General features: G+C 40.1%; 2 protein-coding genes and 2 long non-coding RNA genes across 4 annotated transcripts in view; all 4 read right to left on the reverse strand.

The window, feature by feature from the left end:
* Positions 1–119: 119 nt before the first annotated feature.
* LOC123957923 lies at positions 120–1936 on the reverse strand. Its single transcript, XR_006821934.1, has 2 exons — positions 901–1936; positions 120–447 (listed from the first exon to the last, which is right to left on the reverse strand). It is a non-coding gene; the product is annotated as an uncharacterized LOC123957923 (long non-coding RNA).
* A 420-nt stretch (positions 1937–2356) lies between these two features.
* On the reverse strand, positions 2357–6784 carry LOC123958347. Its single transcript, XR_006822038.1, has 2 exons — positions 6211–6784; positions 2357–6140 (listed from the first exon to the last, which is right to left on the reverse strand). It is a non-coding gene; the product is annotated as an uncharacterized LOC123958347 (long non-coding RNA).
* A 447-nt stretch (positions 6785–7231) lies between these two features.
* Positions 7232–15177, reverse strand: LOC123957408 (multiple PDZ domain protein-like). The gene is made up of 6 exons (XM_046030163.1): positions 14783–15177; positions 13634–13756; positions 13396–13500; positions 12695–12798; positions 12491–12614; positions 7232–9530 (listed from the first exon to the last, which is right to left on the reverse strand). Exons 1-6 carry the CDS (start codon positions 14882–14884, stop codon positions 9384–9386), a joined length of 705 nt encoding a protein of 234 aa, XP_045886119.1. The 5' UTR covers positions 14885–15177; the 3' UTR covers positions 7232–9383.
* A 148-nt stretch (positions 15178–15325) lies between these two features.
* Positions 15326–16386, reverse strand: part of LOC123957332 (inaD-like protein) — a 55073-nt gene continuing 54012 nt past the window's right edge. The window contains exon 14 of the mRNA XM_046030025.1: positions 15326–15358. Coding sequence (XP_045885981.1) covers positions 15326–15358 — 33 coding nt within the window. The remainder of the gene's footprint in view (positions 15359–16386) is intronic.

A 16386-nucleotide genomic window follows, 5' to 3' on the forward strand; every position in this document is an offset into this window, starting at 1 on the left:
TAAAAATCTTAACTTGTAAAGTAACTAAATCTGTCAGATGAATGCAGTGAAGTGAAAAGTAGGTGAGTAGAAGTAAAAATATAAAAAATAAGTAGCTTAAATTCTGAGACTCAGACTCATTTCTGTTTGTGCAGCAACCTTTATCATGACAAAAATATGAAAACTAATGTACAGAGCAGCATCATTGCGTGTCATTAAATATGACTTGGACACGTTCACAGAGGTCGCCACGACTGGTAGCAGTGACCACGTCTCAGTGAGTGTGAGCCGACGATGAACAGATGAATGCGTGTTGAGATTCGGGGGAGCAGCTTGTGGAAATCCAGCTTCTTGGGTTTTCAACCAGCACGCAGTCCGAGCCGACGGACGGCGGCGTCCCCTTCAGTCTGGAGAAGGACGCTGACCGACCGTCAGCCCACATCCAGTGACCCGAACCTCCAGACAGACCTGAGGAACAGGAAGAAGAGTTAGAAACTGACCTGTATTCATGCAGAGGTTTCTTCATACGGGTCAGATTGCCCAAACCCTCAACCACACAAACTTCTTGTAAAATGCTCTTTTCAGTCTGAGGAATGGCACCTAATTAAAATAATTAAATGTGCTCTAATGCTGACTGCACACGTGGGTTGACGTGGACAGCATTGCATGTTAATGTTGCAGAGAATTGGAGGTAAGCTGGCTACGTTTTACTGTATACATTAAGTTAAGCCCTGGTCTGTTGGCATATTATTTTCACCAAATATTATTTGCACAAGTCAAAATTCTTAAAATAAACCAAGCTTTCTGGAGCTTACTGCTAACATTAAGCACTGTGTTCTTTCAAAAGTGTACAAGCAAAAAAGCTGTTTTAATTACTTTTCAATTAATTGTCCAGCCCTAAGCCCTACCTACCTCACCTACCTCCTGCTGTTTTATTGTTTATATCCAGCCCCATTTGCACGATTTATTGACGTTTGCAGTGTTCTGAACAGGCATCGACACAGTCACATGATCAGTCCCACTGTCCTCCTTCAAACTAACTTTGTAGGTGTGTAGATTTCGCTGTGAATCAACATGCAGGGTAACTCTGTGCAAACTACATTCAGAGGCATTTTTCCTGCATAAATATACATCACGTGGATAAACAGTCATCAGAACGCGTTTCCTGGTTGACAAGCCACGCCCGGATACACCTGGGACTACTGTCACCAGTTAATGTAGCCACCACTTAAACCGTCACACCGTCCTGACCTCCCTGGGGCAGCTTCTCCTTGACTCACAGACTTTAAGCATAGCACCTGTAATTATAGATAACACATTTCATTTTATCAGCTGCATCAGGCCCATTCAAACTATTTCCTTTTATACATTTACCATCTGCACAAGGGATGGGCTGAATACTGTATTTACAGAGAACGATACATATAAACGCACGTTCATGCAGAGTTGTTACTGTTAGCACTATATTCTTAATGTTGAATTCATATATGGTTCTCATCGTAGGGTCAATTACGTGACGCCTACATTTTGTGTCCAACTGGATTTTTTTCACAAAAAATATATCCCATATATGTACTCACCTGTAACTTTAAAAAACATTAGCTTTTTGTAATTTTTCTGATAAATGAAGTGTCAAAATGTCATGCTGTGCGACTGTCCGGCCATGACTGCTGTTTTGAAAACTTCTATAATGGTATCTGGTTTAAATATATTTTTTGTTTAGAAGTTTTTGTTTACTGATCTCTTTAAATATATATTTTTAATGATATGCAGTGTTCATGTCATTTGGAGCGACCACTCATCATGTGGTGTGACCAATTATAACAATAACTGTATTAAATTAAAAATAAAATATCTCATTCCTGTGACTGAAATATTAATTACTGATACAGTAGTTTTAAGTGAATGGTATTTTTTAAACATTTTTATCAGTTTTATGCAATTAATTAAGAGAAAATTAATCAATTAACTACATTTAAGAAGTGGATTTATTTATTTATTTATTATTTACAAAAACCCAAAAGAATATATTACTGCGAACTTGTAAAAACTGTTAAGCATGTTAAGGAAATCAGTTAATTTTTAAAATAAATTATGGTCGCACCACATGACATTTTGTAAGACCACAGACAGTTTATGTAGCTGAAAAAACACTTATTTTTTTAATTTGAAAAAATTACATACTTTTGTGTACACAGCATTCTTAATGTTTGAACAACGCCAATAAATGTTTTAGTTTTTTGTATTTTAAAATTGGCCTGTTGACCCAGTAACAGATCTGTTTGGCCTTTCTACCAGCAGGTGGCAGTATTTAAATGAATGTCCAGTTTGGATCAGCAATTTAATTTTGAGCTATAATAACCTAAAGACAGTAATATTTCAGTAGTGAAATGAGTTTTATTGGATGAGAACAGAAAATGTGCAATATGCATCAAAACGAAAGTAGACAGGTGCATAAATTTGGGCACCTCAACAGCAATATCACATCAATATTTAGTTGAGCCTCTTTTGGCAGAAATAACGGCCTCTAGACGCTTCCTATAGCCTGTGATGAGTGTCTGGATTCTGGATGAAGGTATTTTGGACCTTTCCTCCTTGCAAAACATCTCCAGTTCAGTTAGGTTTGACGGTTGCTGAGCGCGGACAGCCCGCTTCAAATCACCCCACAGATTTTCAATGATATTCAGGTCTCGGGAACATTGTACTTGTTCCTCTGCATAAACGCCAGAGCGAACGTCATTCATTAGTCACTTCAAAGCCTCACACGCCAAAGCCGTGGTGCCATTATACTCACTCTGCCTGTTTTACATTTAATGTCCACTTGATGGCGCACTAGAGCAAATGACGCACCCTTAAGCTACCAACTGGATGCAAAGCTTCAGTGCTTCATGAAGCTTCATCTCCCCATCACTAGAGATCACCCAGCACGATGTAGCCCGTGTGGCAGACGCCGCACACCTGTCCGGGTGTAGCGGCGTCTCGCCCCGTTCTGGCCAGCTTGCTGGTAGACATCGTTCTTCTTGTTTCCCGGCTGGAAATCTTCTGCTCTTTAGACAGCTCAGTGTTGTATATATGTACAAGGTGCAGATGTAGGAGAGGCCCGCGTTGTGGGTGGGCGTAGACAAAATTTCATCATCAGTGCCGCGCAGGCACGTAGGGGGTCAATAGCGCCCAATAGCGATGGCCTCAGAGGGCAAAGCCTATACGAAACAGAACCAGGAGTTGTTGGATTAAACACATCAGGTGAGATGCATCTGTGCGTGGAACTTAACTAAGCTACCTAGCTACTAGCGAGCAAGCAGTGAACGTTAGCTTAGCATTACAGCGCTAACGTGCGAGACGAGAGATTTAGTTTATTGAGCCATTTCAAACAAAACTAAATGTTACTTTACGGTTTTATGACTTTGTTGACGGCAAAATTATTTTAAACAGACAAACGTGTGTAATTCAGGGCACAATTAAACGGTATCAAAACATTAGTTGTATCTCGCCGTTGACTATCGTGCATATTTTTTCCAAAATAAAGTCCCATTGGGCGGAAGTGGAAGCGATTAAGGGACTTAGGCTCTTTACCGGTTCCTTAATAGGCCTATATGTTGGTGTTAGCTAGATTTGGAGAAACATTTTTGACTTCCTGCAATTTCACACAGAAGGTCAACGTATATTGAGTTGGGAAAAAAAAGAAGGTACAGTTCTTAATCATTTGTACTAATTATTTAAAGGGGTTAAAGCCAATCCAAGCAATAGAGAAGTGCTCCAATTTTGTATATGGGGAATATGAAAAGGGAACCAGGGGCACATGAAATAACTCTTCCCACTTTGCAACTTTATGTCCTCATAATTTTATTTTCTAGGAAGTAGCAGTTGAAGCAGTTTCCACAGGAATGTCCATTTATTGTGCTCCGATTAAAAGATTCAACCCAACATCATCTCTATTTTCTCTATAAATAGTACCATAGTTCTTTCCAGGAAACTTCTTATAGAAATTAAAATCAAGATATGATGTTACATAAAGTGCAACCCCGGCTGGTTTTTTGGCAGCGACTCTGAATGAGTCCTGTGTGAAGGCAAACCAAAGCTGCGGGGTTTCTATTGTGATTTCTGACGGTGCAGTAAAACATTCAGACATTGGTAAAACACATTAGTGCGCAAAATAATAAAACAAACAATTACATTGTTAATTTCCAGCGAGATCAAAAAAAATAAATTACAGTTCATCTACTCTGACATCTAAAAATAAGTACCAAAAATTAAGACAGTAATTATGACGTAAAAAGCTCAATAAAGTATTTTGCACTTGATTGATATGTATGAAGTACAGGGTCCTTCTGAGACTGAAGCTCATCTCTGAACATCTCCCTTCGTTGTTGACACAGACATCTATAGCTGATGCTAAATAGTTCAGTTACACATCTAAATATCTGAACAGAGTACTGCTGCATCATACTGAAAGTTAGCAAAACTCTGCACAACTACCTTCACGTTGCAAAATTTAGGATTGAAAGCAACAGTCTGACGTTTTGGTAAATCCTCTTGCTCTGTCTAAACTGAGGCAGGGGTTTGTTAGCATTTCAATCAATTCTGAACTCCTTCTCAAGTCTTTTTAGGTTAGCTATTAACATCTGTAAGCAACATAAGTTAAATGCAACTCGGAGATTAAACTGAGAGCTGTAATCATCTTTTGTTCTACAAGAAGGGAGAAACAAGCACGAGAGACCGCTAAAGCACTAGCTAAAAATTAGGAGCTTTTCATGAGTTCAAACCTTGTGCTAAAGTTCAGTTAAACGCATCACTGTATCTAAACAGGTTGCACCTTAGACGTAGATGGAGCTCACGCTGTTAGTAAATATTTACACCTGCTAACTGCAAGGTACCCGCAACTGTTTGTGTAGCTAACTGACAAAGTGAACATTAGCATGCTAATATCTGAGCCGTTTAGAGTGTATAGCAAAAAACAAAAACAAAACGCTTGATAAATGCTGTTTAATAAAGATTTTAAATTAACAAACAACATACTTCAAATTACTAAATGTTTTGCTGATAATGTAAATTAAGTCTGTTAGCTTAGCATTCTAACTCATATTCTAAACTATATGAATACTACTAACACTGATTTCTTCATGTAAGCAGACAGAAATTTTACATAAATAGTTAAATTTATAAAATATATGTGTTTTAGCCCCAAAATATCTTCTTTGAAATCCTTAGTATGACATTATCTTTTTTAAATCTTTAAAACTAATTTATCCATTAATAATGATCTGATTTTGGTGTTTTTATGGATTAATTAAGCATAATGAGTGGTAATACATAATTTTATTGGGTCTCCTGCATGGAAAGGTGATTTCTCTTGACGGGCAAAAACCCCTCAAGATTTCCCAAATATAATGAAAGCCATCTGTTATTTTAAACCTTCAAAGAGCCTTAATTTTCCAATAAGGTCAATATTCAGAGATGGTTTTAGCGTGAAGTCTTAATCCATCCAGAAAAGCATTATAATATCTAAAATTTTCTATTAATGAACCCAAATCTGGGGTAAATCCTGTAGCTTTTTCCATGTAACAAAGCCAACATTAATTAACTTAAGTTACTTTAAGGTATAAACTCAGAGGTGCTTAAAGACCCTTAATCCAAGCACATTAAAATGCCTTAATATATGTAATGCAAATGCAAGTAGTTGACATGCAACACGTTAATCAAACCATTTGAGCTGTTTTGAAGTAGGATTTTTTTTTTCTGTTTTTGAAGGAGTTAGGCTAACAGTTTCCCCCTGCTTTCAGTCTTTATGCTAAGCTAGGCTAAAAACATCCTGGACACACAGAAATGAAACGGACTGAAGATGACAGAACAAAGAGTTTTACCAAGCGTCCGTCTGTTGCTTTTATCTACACCTGCTTCTAGAAAGCCTTTGTTATTATTTTAAATCTCCGTACAGAGATGACATTTTTAGATTTATCCCTACAATCACGTGGAAGACACTGTATCTGTTGGGGGGGCGACAGGGGGGTCCTTCTCCAAGCCCACCAGGTCCTGAGAGTCATCGACAGACATTATGAGATTTATATATTATATATATTATGCGTGACATAAGGATTCATTACTGGAAGCAAAATATTGAGTTTTCGTTCATGTGATGGCACTTTTTGGAAGAGTGTAAAGAACTAGCTTTTTTTTGTAATACCATAAATAACTATGTGATTTTGGTGTTTTTATGGGTTTTAAGAGGATGACTAATGGATTAATTGAGCATAATGTATTGTAATATAGAGTTTTATTGGGTTTCCTGCAAGGAAAGGAGATTTTTAATGGGTGAACGAACCCACATGATTTACCAAATGACAAATGAAAAATTAAGACTCTTTTAAGGTATAAAATAACAGATGGCTTTCACTAGTGTTGTAGTACTTGAAACCGGTCTTAAGACCACTTTTTGATGGTCTTGGTCTCGTCTCGGACTCGATCGCATTTGTACTCGGTCTTGTCTCGGTCATTGAGGACTCTGAATTTTATTTCAAGTTTTGAACTTTGGAAATATCAATAAATTGCTTTTGCACTGTCTGATTTACAGTATTTGTTAACATCCTAACTTTGATTAGATGTAAAGCGTATTTCTTTAAATGTAACCAATAACCCTAATAAAAAATGTGTTGTTCCCGTTAACGACTGTCCCCCCTTCTCTAGTATTGTAAGTATTGTGTTGAATAAAGATGCTTATGTTGATTTCAGCTCTTAGTGTTTGTATGTGTGTGTTTTAATGGGAATGTGGATCTTTCCGATCAATTTGAGAAGTACCTCTGATCTCGTTCCACATTTTGTGTGCCATGTAATGTGGGGAACTGGTCTTGGTCTTGACCCGGTTTCAGCCCCTAAAAGTCTTGGTCTTGTCTCGGTCTTGATAAACTCTGGTCTCGGTCTTGAATTGGTCTCGGTTTGGGCGGTCTTGACAACAACACTAGCTTTCACTGTTATTGTATACCTGAAAAGAGGCTTTATTTTTTAAAATAATGTTAACGAAAAGCTTTTTGATAACCAAACATTTTAGTGCTGTCTTTTACAGAAGAGTGTTTTAATTAAGGCTCACTGATTTTAGCTTTTACAAATAAGTTTTCTGATTCAATAAACGCTGCAGTTTTAATCTAATGCAAGGTTTAATCCAATTTTGTTACCTTTTACTAATGTTTTTAATGTTAACAATAAACAGTGGAACTTTTCCATATGAAAGTCTGTGACCGTCAATATTTAAAGGAAATCATTTAATTAAATTGAAGTTTAATTTTCCATTTGTGTGCCCATGACATACAACATAATTTCTTTAAACCTTATTGTTGTAATTTTCATGTTTGGAAATGATCATTTCCTGCCAGTTTGATGAATGAAAAGTACCTTTTTTGATGGCTAGCTACTTAGCATGGCATGTTAACACACACTTCTCCTCTCTGGTGGTTTCCACATTCATAAAAACTGCTACTCACTGGCTAACAGAGGAGATGCTAAGCAAACGTGTGCAGCAGTGTCAGTCACATCTTTTCTACCAACATTTCCCTTTTGTTCCTCTTGATTATAAACATTTTTTTTTCCATCCATGAAAACAAACCTCCCTGTTGTCAGTCTGTAGAGCTGAATGAACTAGTGCAGGCTGGATTTAAATGTCACTCCATTCTGCCTCCATATTGATTCTTATTTGTTTTAGATTATATTCTGAACTGATAAGGGATCTAAAAAGAGTTTCTCAACCTTTTCTGGCTTGAACACCATGTTTTAGAGTCAGATTTCTCTCTTTTGGGACACTAGCAGACTGAAATATGTTGACAATCGACATTTGTGGTGCCCAGAGGATGAATCCTACAAACTTTGGTGGTGTTTTCATCTACACAACTGTGGTTCAGACTAAAATATCTCAACAACTATTTGATGGATTGCTGTGAAATTTAGTTCAGGTTAATTTAATGAAACACATTTTAGGGGCGGCAAATAATTATTATTTTCATTGTCGAACAATCAACCAATTATTTTCTCAAATGATCGATTAATAGTTTGGTCCAGAAAATGCCAAGACAGTCCAAAAGCCCAAAATATTCATTGTACAGTCACAGAAGATTGAGAAAACCAACAAATATACACATTTGAGAAGACGGAACCACGTGATGGAAGTCCCTCCAGTTCCTGTGCACCTCCGTGGGACCTTAATAATACTTAATAGACAAATGTTTTGATCCGAGAAAGTTACATTTTCTTGTAAAACCGTCAAAGTATAAGAATGCTAAACTGCATTATTACAAAGACAATAAACCCAAAAGTTGCGTTTCTCTTATTGACTGAAGCTAACACTGAAGCTAACGTTATCGAAGCTAACGTTAAACAGCTTCCATGTGCAGATGATGTGATGTAAGGACCAGGAGTCGTTGGATCAAACACATCAGGTGAGATACATCTGTGTGTGGAACATAGCTAAGCTACCTAGCTAGCAGCAAGCAAGTGATGAATGTTAGCTTAGCATTACTGCGCTAACACGTTGGATATTGTGCGAGATAGAAAGACGGAGTTCATTGAGCAGTTTCACACTAAACTAAATGTTACTTTACAGTTTTTTTCCCCCGAAATAAGATCCCATAGGGGTTGAAGGGAGGGACTTGGGCTTTATTCATCTGCTTATACTTCTTTATGTCATTAATAGATTTATCATACATTGTTCAACCTTTTTTTCCAGGTAATTTGTCTAATACTCTGTTTGCTTTATGACCAAATACTTGCAAAACAAATTACATTGTCCTTAGTTTTGTTTAGTCTCCATTTGCAAATATTACCACGCTAACACGTTAAACTACGATTGTGAACATGGTCAACTAGAAAAGAGACAGTTGTTTCAACTTGAATTCTACTTTACTCAATTCTAAAGCTTTATAAAAACACTTAACAAATGCCTGGATCGGATTTCCATCACAATCCATCACTGTTGTCTGAGTGGATCATTTGTCCTGATGAAGAAAAGTCACAGTATTTTGCAAGAATCTTTAAAAAAAACAATGATCTGGGGGGCAGAATTATATGAACAGCAAATTTCATGCAAAGATGTTCCAGTAGTTGTTGAGATATGACAATGAGCTGACCCGCTAAGTACCCGGCTCAGTACATCAGACGTTTCTTATGACCCCATCTGTGTACCAGAACCCAAGGTTGAGAAACTCTTGTTGTGAGACGCATCTGTCCGTGCTGACATCAGTGTGTAGTGGCGCCAGCCCAAACAGGAAGTGTGTTTCTTTTTTTGCATGTTGGGAAGTTCAGAGTTCACGATTCATGATGATACGTAGTCCAAGAGTCAAAATGTGTGTGATTGATCTCCACCTGTCACAGGTGTTTCTGTGTGTGTGTGTCTGTGTGCATGCAGGTGTGTGTGTTTCTGTGTGTTATGACAGGATGTTCAGTGTGACGGTTCCTCTCTGTTTCTTGAGGATGGCGACCGCCTGCTCGTGCGTTGCTCCCTGCAGACTCTCTCCGTTCACAGACAGGATCTGGTCGCCTCGCTTCAGACGCCCATCCACTGCCGCCGCGCCCTGAAACACACATACCCCAACACGGCATGATGGTGCTAGCAATAAAAAAGGGCCACAATTACACCAGTGTATTTTGGCCGTCGCCATCTTTGCTTGGAACCAGACGTGACCATATTTGGACGAGCTAGCTAGCTTGGTTAGCAAGGTGCATCTGTAATTCACGTTAGCTGTGATATTAGCTGGGATGCTAATTTTGGCTAGCGACAAACAAAAACAAAACGCACTTACCTGAAAAATGTGCAGCCGACACCTGATAAGCTTTTCAGCAGCGCTGGTTAAATGTACAGAGCAGCGGATACGAGTCACTCTAGCCTGATTGACAGGTCGCCATGGTAGCGACTTGTCAATCAGCTTGTAGCCCCGCCCTAAAGCCTCCCCTGCTTCCTGGTCTCTGTTCCTCTAAATGGGACCATAATTTATTAAATGAACATCATGCTGTGTTGAAGAAGACTTGAAACTAGCGACTGAGACCATAAACTCATCAGGAAAGTGTTTACTGAGGGAATAAATCAGCTGAGAAGTAGGGCTGAACGATATTTACCGATATTGCGATTTAATATGCGATTCATTTTTAAGCTCTTTCTTTACCTTCTGTATTATTCAAAACGGACAAGCAATAAATCAGTGTATAAGATGACTGTGTAATGATGAAATTAGGTGATGCATGAATCGCATTAATTATCATTATTATGAGCTAAGAAGTATCAAATTTTAACAATATGAGAAAGATAATTTGAGAGTCAAGTCATGGCATTAAATAATATAATAGCATCAGGTCGGCCTACAGACCACAAGAAAAGCTAAGTTCACCACAGTGTGTTACACAGTAAGAGCTCAATACATAACGCACAGTTCAACCACCGATTAATGCGTCCTTATCTCAGTTCAAATCTCCTAGGAGTCCATCTTTCTGTATCCCAGAAAGCAAACAAAACATACTCAGTTTGAGGTTCACCTCAGAAGTTGGCCAACGAGAATAAAACCAAGTGACGCCTCTCGTGTTTAATAGACAAGCTAGTTAGTTAGTTACGACTGTAACCAGGCATTAACTCGGGACAGACTGGGCCTCTTTCAGACTTGTGAGTTTGGTTTGAAACTCCGTTACATAGATATTTCCTGAGCGTTCTGGTTGCTTTGTGTCTTTCTGTTGTGCATTTTTCCTGTCCGCCAAAGCGGCGGATGGCCCGACGATTTCACCCACCACCACCAAGTTACCCGCGGGTGGCGGCTGCTACTTTCATTCCCTGTGTGACACTTAAGTTTCTGTGTCAGCTTCTGTCAAGCTTAAACCCTGGCGACTCTTCTGGTTGCAAAAAGAAGTCCGCTTCCATTAGAAATAATGGTAAAATGTTTCTACTTCTCAGCTGATTTATTACCTCAGTAAACACTTGGTCTCAGTCGCTAGTTTCAAGTCTTCTTGAAGCTTGAAAAAGCTTATAAGAAGTCGGCTGCTCACTTTCTCTGGTGAGTACATTTAGTTTTAAGACTGGTGTTCGCTAGACAAAATTATCAGCCCTGTTAAAATGTCAGTTAAGGTGAATTACAGATGCACTTAGCTAAGCAAGCTAGCTAGCTCCACACATGGCCGTTAGCTCCACCCATCCAAATATGGTCACGTCCAGTGCCGCTGGTTGGAAAAAATCAACATTGCGGAGCACTATCGGCCAATCTCGAGGCTTCAAAACGTAAGTCAACAAACCAACGGGTGACGTCACGATGACTACGTCCACTTCTTTTCTACAGTCTATGCTGCTAACAGCAACTGTAGGGTTAACTGGTCGACATGCATCAATAACTTAGGTTTAGGCACACACTCGGTGATGGTTGTGGTGAGGGTAATTGGCTTTGGGGTGCTGTCAAGAGTAAGATAGCTAGCTAGCTAGCTAGCTAGCTTGCAGTGCACTGAGAGGACCCGGACGGTGCACTCATAACGGCCAAAGAGTTGAGTGTGGAACACTTCTCACCCTCAACGACCGCCATTTTAGCTATGTAGCGGAACAACAGAAGTAGCATGAAAAGGGGAATGTCTTTACTTTATTAATTATTATTATTATTATTATTATCATCTTAGACGTGGATACAGTACTTGCTTTCTATTGCTTTTATTTTATATAATTCTTATTTATGCACCATTATACCAAGGACAATCACGTGTAAGTTTGAACAAGAAACCTGATTCCGAACAATTTATTTTGGAGCTCTGCAGGCGTCTGCTGGGGGGATTGGGCAATCCTGCAATAGTCATTCCGGTTAGTGCACAACAGCAGTGTCTGATTTAACACTACCCTGTGGAAATTAACGCACTAAGAAAGTAAGTACATAGTGTACACAGTGTACTGCATGTTAGTATACTCAAGGAAGTACCCGAATTGAGACACAGCAAAAGTAAACAAACAAAAGACAACGATATGAAGGATCAGCAGTGTTCCTGTACAGCTGATCGGCCTCTGTTCATTATTACAGTCATTAAAAAGCAGAACAGCAGGACTTTATTACGTTACAGTCAGTAGGAAGTTAGTTAACTAACATCACATTAGGAACAACCCACAGCCGACATTGTTCTGGATTTATTTTAGGTTTTGGAAAGAGAATAAATCGTCCTTCTCCTTTCAGCCTCTCGACTGTAACTATTACAAGATGCCGCAGGAACAGCGTTTGACCAGATCTTTGAAAAATACACCCAAAAAAAAAAGCTAGAAAACGACTCTTTTTACATTACAGTCAATGGAGCGCAGCCACGAAAGTGTCGGACCTCCATTAGACCGAGTCCTATACTGTGCTGTGATTGGACAGCTGTGTTATTTGGGGCGTGGCTTAGCGAAGGGTCAATTGCTCTCGATTGGACAGCGCAACAAATGTTTCCTACAGCACCGGAGGCAGGAACTGGTTAGCCTAGCTTAGCATTAAGAGGTGGACAGAGCTAGTCTAGCTCTGTCCCAAGTTCACAGGCAGGTTATGACCTTGCTGAAGACAGTCTTGACGTAGATGGGCAAGTCTCCATGTGGGCTGCCGAATCCTCCGACGATGCTGAAGCCGAGTCCCTCAGAGCCTTTCTCCAGACTGATGCTGCGGGGTCGCGGACCTCTGAGGAGGAGGTGGAAGAGGAGGAAGGTCAGATACAGGTTAGCACCCCCTGTCACCTGTGTGTGTGCGTGCGTACTCACTCTGGCTCTGCTGTGTGCGCGTCCGTGCTGGCTGACAGACTGGAGCTGCTGGACAAACTCTCTACCTGAGTGGCGATAGCGCTGATGTTGGTGTCCGCCACCACCTGAGACACACATAAAGAAACAGTGTGTGTCAGTTGGTTAAGCTGAATTTAAAGAGGCGGTATTCTGCTAATTTTCATGTTCATAATCTTATTTAGAGTTTGTACCAGAGCAGGTTTCCATGGTTATATTTTTGTCATACTGCACATTGCTGCAGCTCCTCTTTTCAGCCTGTGTTGAAGGCCTCGTTTTAGCTATGGAGTGATACATCTTGTCTCTAAATGATCTTTGTTGGGAGTTGCACATGCTCAGTTCCTAGTTAAGGACTACTAGCCAATCAGAAGCAGAGAAGGGCGGGTCAGTGGCGCAGACTTCACTTAGCTCTTCGGATTCGCCGTTTTAGTCTGGGCGGGTTTTTAAAAACATAGTGGTGCAGATGGGGCCTTAGCAAGTACGTGCTGACGTCTATGTTCACCTCCGTACGACAACGTGCTGCGTGTGATGTCGTATAATCCTTTCAGGCCGCAGACGTTTCACACTGGTTTCTGATATGGGGCACGTTTAAAAAATAATGTGAACAGTCAATAAAAGAAGACATAAGTTGAGTGAACGCAGCTTTAGTAACCGCAGGCGGGTCAGAATGACAGCGGCAGTGTTACCTTCAGGCTGATGTTCCCGTAGCTGTTCTTCAGCATGGTGACGACCTCGCTGTGCGACAGGCCGTCCACAGACTGACCGTTAATACTGACGATCCTGTCGGCCACCTGAACACACACGGGAACTTCACTGAGACAGACACAAGTATTTTATTTACATGTAGTATTACTGTGTGTAGGATGGAGCGACTTAATTAGTTCATACACAAACTAACGCACCACCACACGTCTCTCAGTCTACCTTGAGTCTGTGCGTCTTGGCAGCGACTCCGTTGGCCTGAATCATGGCGATGAAGATGGGGATGTCACCCAGCGGGCTGCCCTTCCCTCCCGCTATACTCACCCCGAGGGAGTCACTGGCGCCCTGAGGAAATGGAGACCGGTTGTATAGTGTCTAGTGTCACAAAATCTGACGGGTCACACATTTCTGCACAACACAAACCCAGAATAATGCACGTGTAAATATCTCCGAGGTTGTTCTTTCTCCGCAAATTACTTGTATTATTTTCTCTATTCTTTTTAATATTCTTATTTAACTTGCATTGTCGATTCCGTGTTTATACATTAATACATTTATCTATGTCAACAGTATGTTTGTCTCCGTGTAGCAACTTATCACCGAAGCAAATTCCTCGTATTTGTGTCAAACCCTACTTGGCAATAAAGCTCCTTCCCTACGACGCCATTGTGTTTGGTGACAACTATCACAATAAAACGTGCAATGAAGTACGATAAAACGGTCTGAAGGGTCACAGAATAATAATAATAATAATAATCTTTATTTGTAGAGCACTTTTCAAAAACAAGTTACAAAGTGCTTTAACAAGTGTAAAGAATAATACAAAAAAACAAGATAAGAGCATGAAAACATTGAAAAGACTAAAATACAGATTAATATAAAATTAGTAAAATACAATAAAATAAAAGGGATAAAATAAAGTCAAATAAGATCGGGAAAGGCTCTCCTATAAAAGTATGTTTTAAGAAGGGACTTCAGTTCAGAGAATATTGTGTAACACCGGCAGATCCAACTCATTTGGTATTTTCATAACCAATGACCTTGATGGATCGCCCCGGCTCTACTGCATTTACATGTAATGCTTCTCTTCAAAGGTCCATTAAAATCCTCCAGAGCCATTTTGTTCCAGGCCTGAACTTAGAAAACTGACTCATGGCCCCTAAAAGCACTTTTTTATACTTTGTATAGTTTTTTTTAACATACTGTAATATTTGGTCTTGTGTATACGGTGCTGCTGCATGTACTTTGTCATTGCCACACTGGGGATTAAGACAGTTATTGGATTAAAATGAGGATGTAATTAAGGGATCATTACGCCTCATTATAGTATTACTAACTTTGCTGTGTGTGAGAGTGTGTGAGGATTTTTACCCGTGTGATCTCCACCGTGCGGATGCCTCCATCTACCCCTGCACACGCACAGAACAAAGAACAGTGATCAACATTAAACCAGTCAGCTGAAGGGTTTCTCATTATATCACATCATGTTACAGATGAAAATGCACTGTGTGCCTTCACCTTTCACCTTTTCACTGGACATCAATAGATGCTTCAATGCCACACAGAGAACAGCCATTAAAATTAGGGGTGCACTGATTCTCCTTTTTCTGTCCCGATACGTAGGCTTTGAGCATCGACCGATCCGATACCAGTTTGAAATAAAATAAGATGTCTACCAGCGCACTGCTGACGCATCGCGTAGTACGAATAGAACTTTTTAAAAAAGTATTTAAAGCATGAATAGATCGGCCCTCTTCTCACAGATGATCTAGCTATTTGAGTCAGGATCGGGCAGATATCAGTATGTAGTTATACAACCCCAAGTTGGGACGTTGTGTAAAATGTAAATAAAACCAGAATACATTCATTTGCAAATCCTTTTCAACCTATATTCAAATTTAATACACTACAAAGTCAAGATTCTTTACGGAATTTAGGGATTTCATCCTGTACGATCCATAATGTCATCAAAAGATTCAGAGAATCTGGAGAAATCTCTGCACGTGCTCATTGGATGCTCGTGACCTTCAAATTAAAAACAGACATCAGTGTGTAAAGGATATTACCACACGGGCTCAGGAACACTTCAGGAAACCTTTGTCAGTTAACGCAGTTCGTCGCTACATCAACACGTGCGAGTTAAAACTCTACCATGCAAAGCCACATATCAACGACACCCAGAAACGCCGCCGGCTTCTCTGGGCTCCTCTGAGATGGACTGACGCGAAGTGGAAAAGTGCGCTGTGGTCTGACGAGTCCACATTTCAAATAGTTTTTGGACATTATGGACGTCGTGTCCTCCGGGCCAAAGAGGAAAAGGACCATCCGGATTGTTATCAGCGCAAAGTTGCAAAGCCAGCATCTGTGATGGTGTGGGGGGGCGTTAGTGCCAATGGCAGGGGGAACTTGCACATTAATGCTGAAAGGTACATACAGGTTTTGGAGCAACACATGCTACCATCCAAGCAACGTCTTTATCGGGGACGTCCCTGTTGATTTCAGCGAGACGATGCCGAGCCACATCCTGCACGGGTCACGGCAGCGTGGCTTCGTAGTAAAAGAGTGCGGGTACCAGACCGGCCTGCCTGCAGTCCAGACCTGTCTCCCATTGAAAATGTGTGGCGCATTACGAACAACGGAGACTGTTGAGCAACTGAAGTTGTACATCAAGCAAGAATGAGAAAGAATTCCAGCTACAAAGCTTCAACAGTTGGTGTCCTCAGTTCCCAAACGCTTACTGAGTGTTGTTAAAAGGAAAGGTGATGTAACACAGCGGTAAACACGCTGCTGTCCCAGCTGTTCGGAACGTGTTGCAGGCAACAAATTCAAAGTGAGTGAATATTTGCTGTTTGAACATTAAATGTCTTTGTGGTGCATTCAGTTGAACACAGGCTGAAAAGGATTTGCAAATCATTGTATTCTGTTTGTATTTAGGTTTTACACAACGTCCCAACTTCATTGGAACTGGGGTTGTA

The sequence above is a fragment of the Micropterus dolomieu genome, linkage group LG19 (assembly GCF_021292245.1).
Source record: "Micropterus dolomieu isolate WLL.071019.BEF.003 ecotype Adirondacks linkage group LG19, ASM2129224v1, whole genome shotgun sequence".
Classification (NCBI taxonomy): domain Eukaryota; kingdom Metazoa; phylum Chordata; class Actinopteri; order Centrarchiformes; family Centrarchidae; genus Micropterus; species Micropterus dolomieu.

Coding starts and splice junctions, on each gene's coding strand:
- LOC123957408 (XM_046030163.1), bottom strand. CDS start 14,884: ATGAGAAACCCTTCAGCTGACTGGTTTAATGTTGATCACTGTTCTTTG. Junction 13,757..14,782: donor GCACGGTGGAGATCACACGG/GTAAAAATCCTC, acceptor CCATTTCCTCAG/GGCGCCAGTGACTCCCTCGG. Junction 13,501..13,633: donor CCAAGACGCACAGACTCAAG/GTAGACTGAGAG, acceptor GTGTGTGTTCAG/GTGGCCGACAGGATCGTCAG.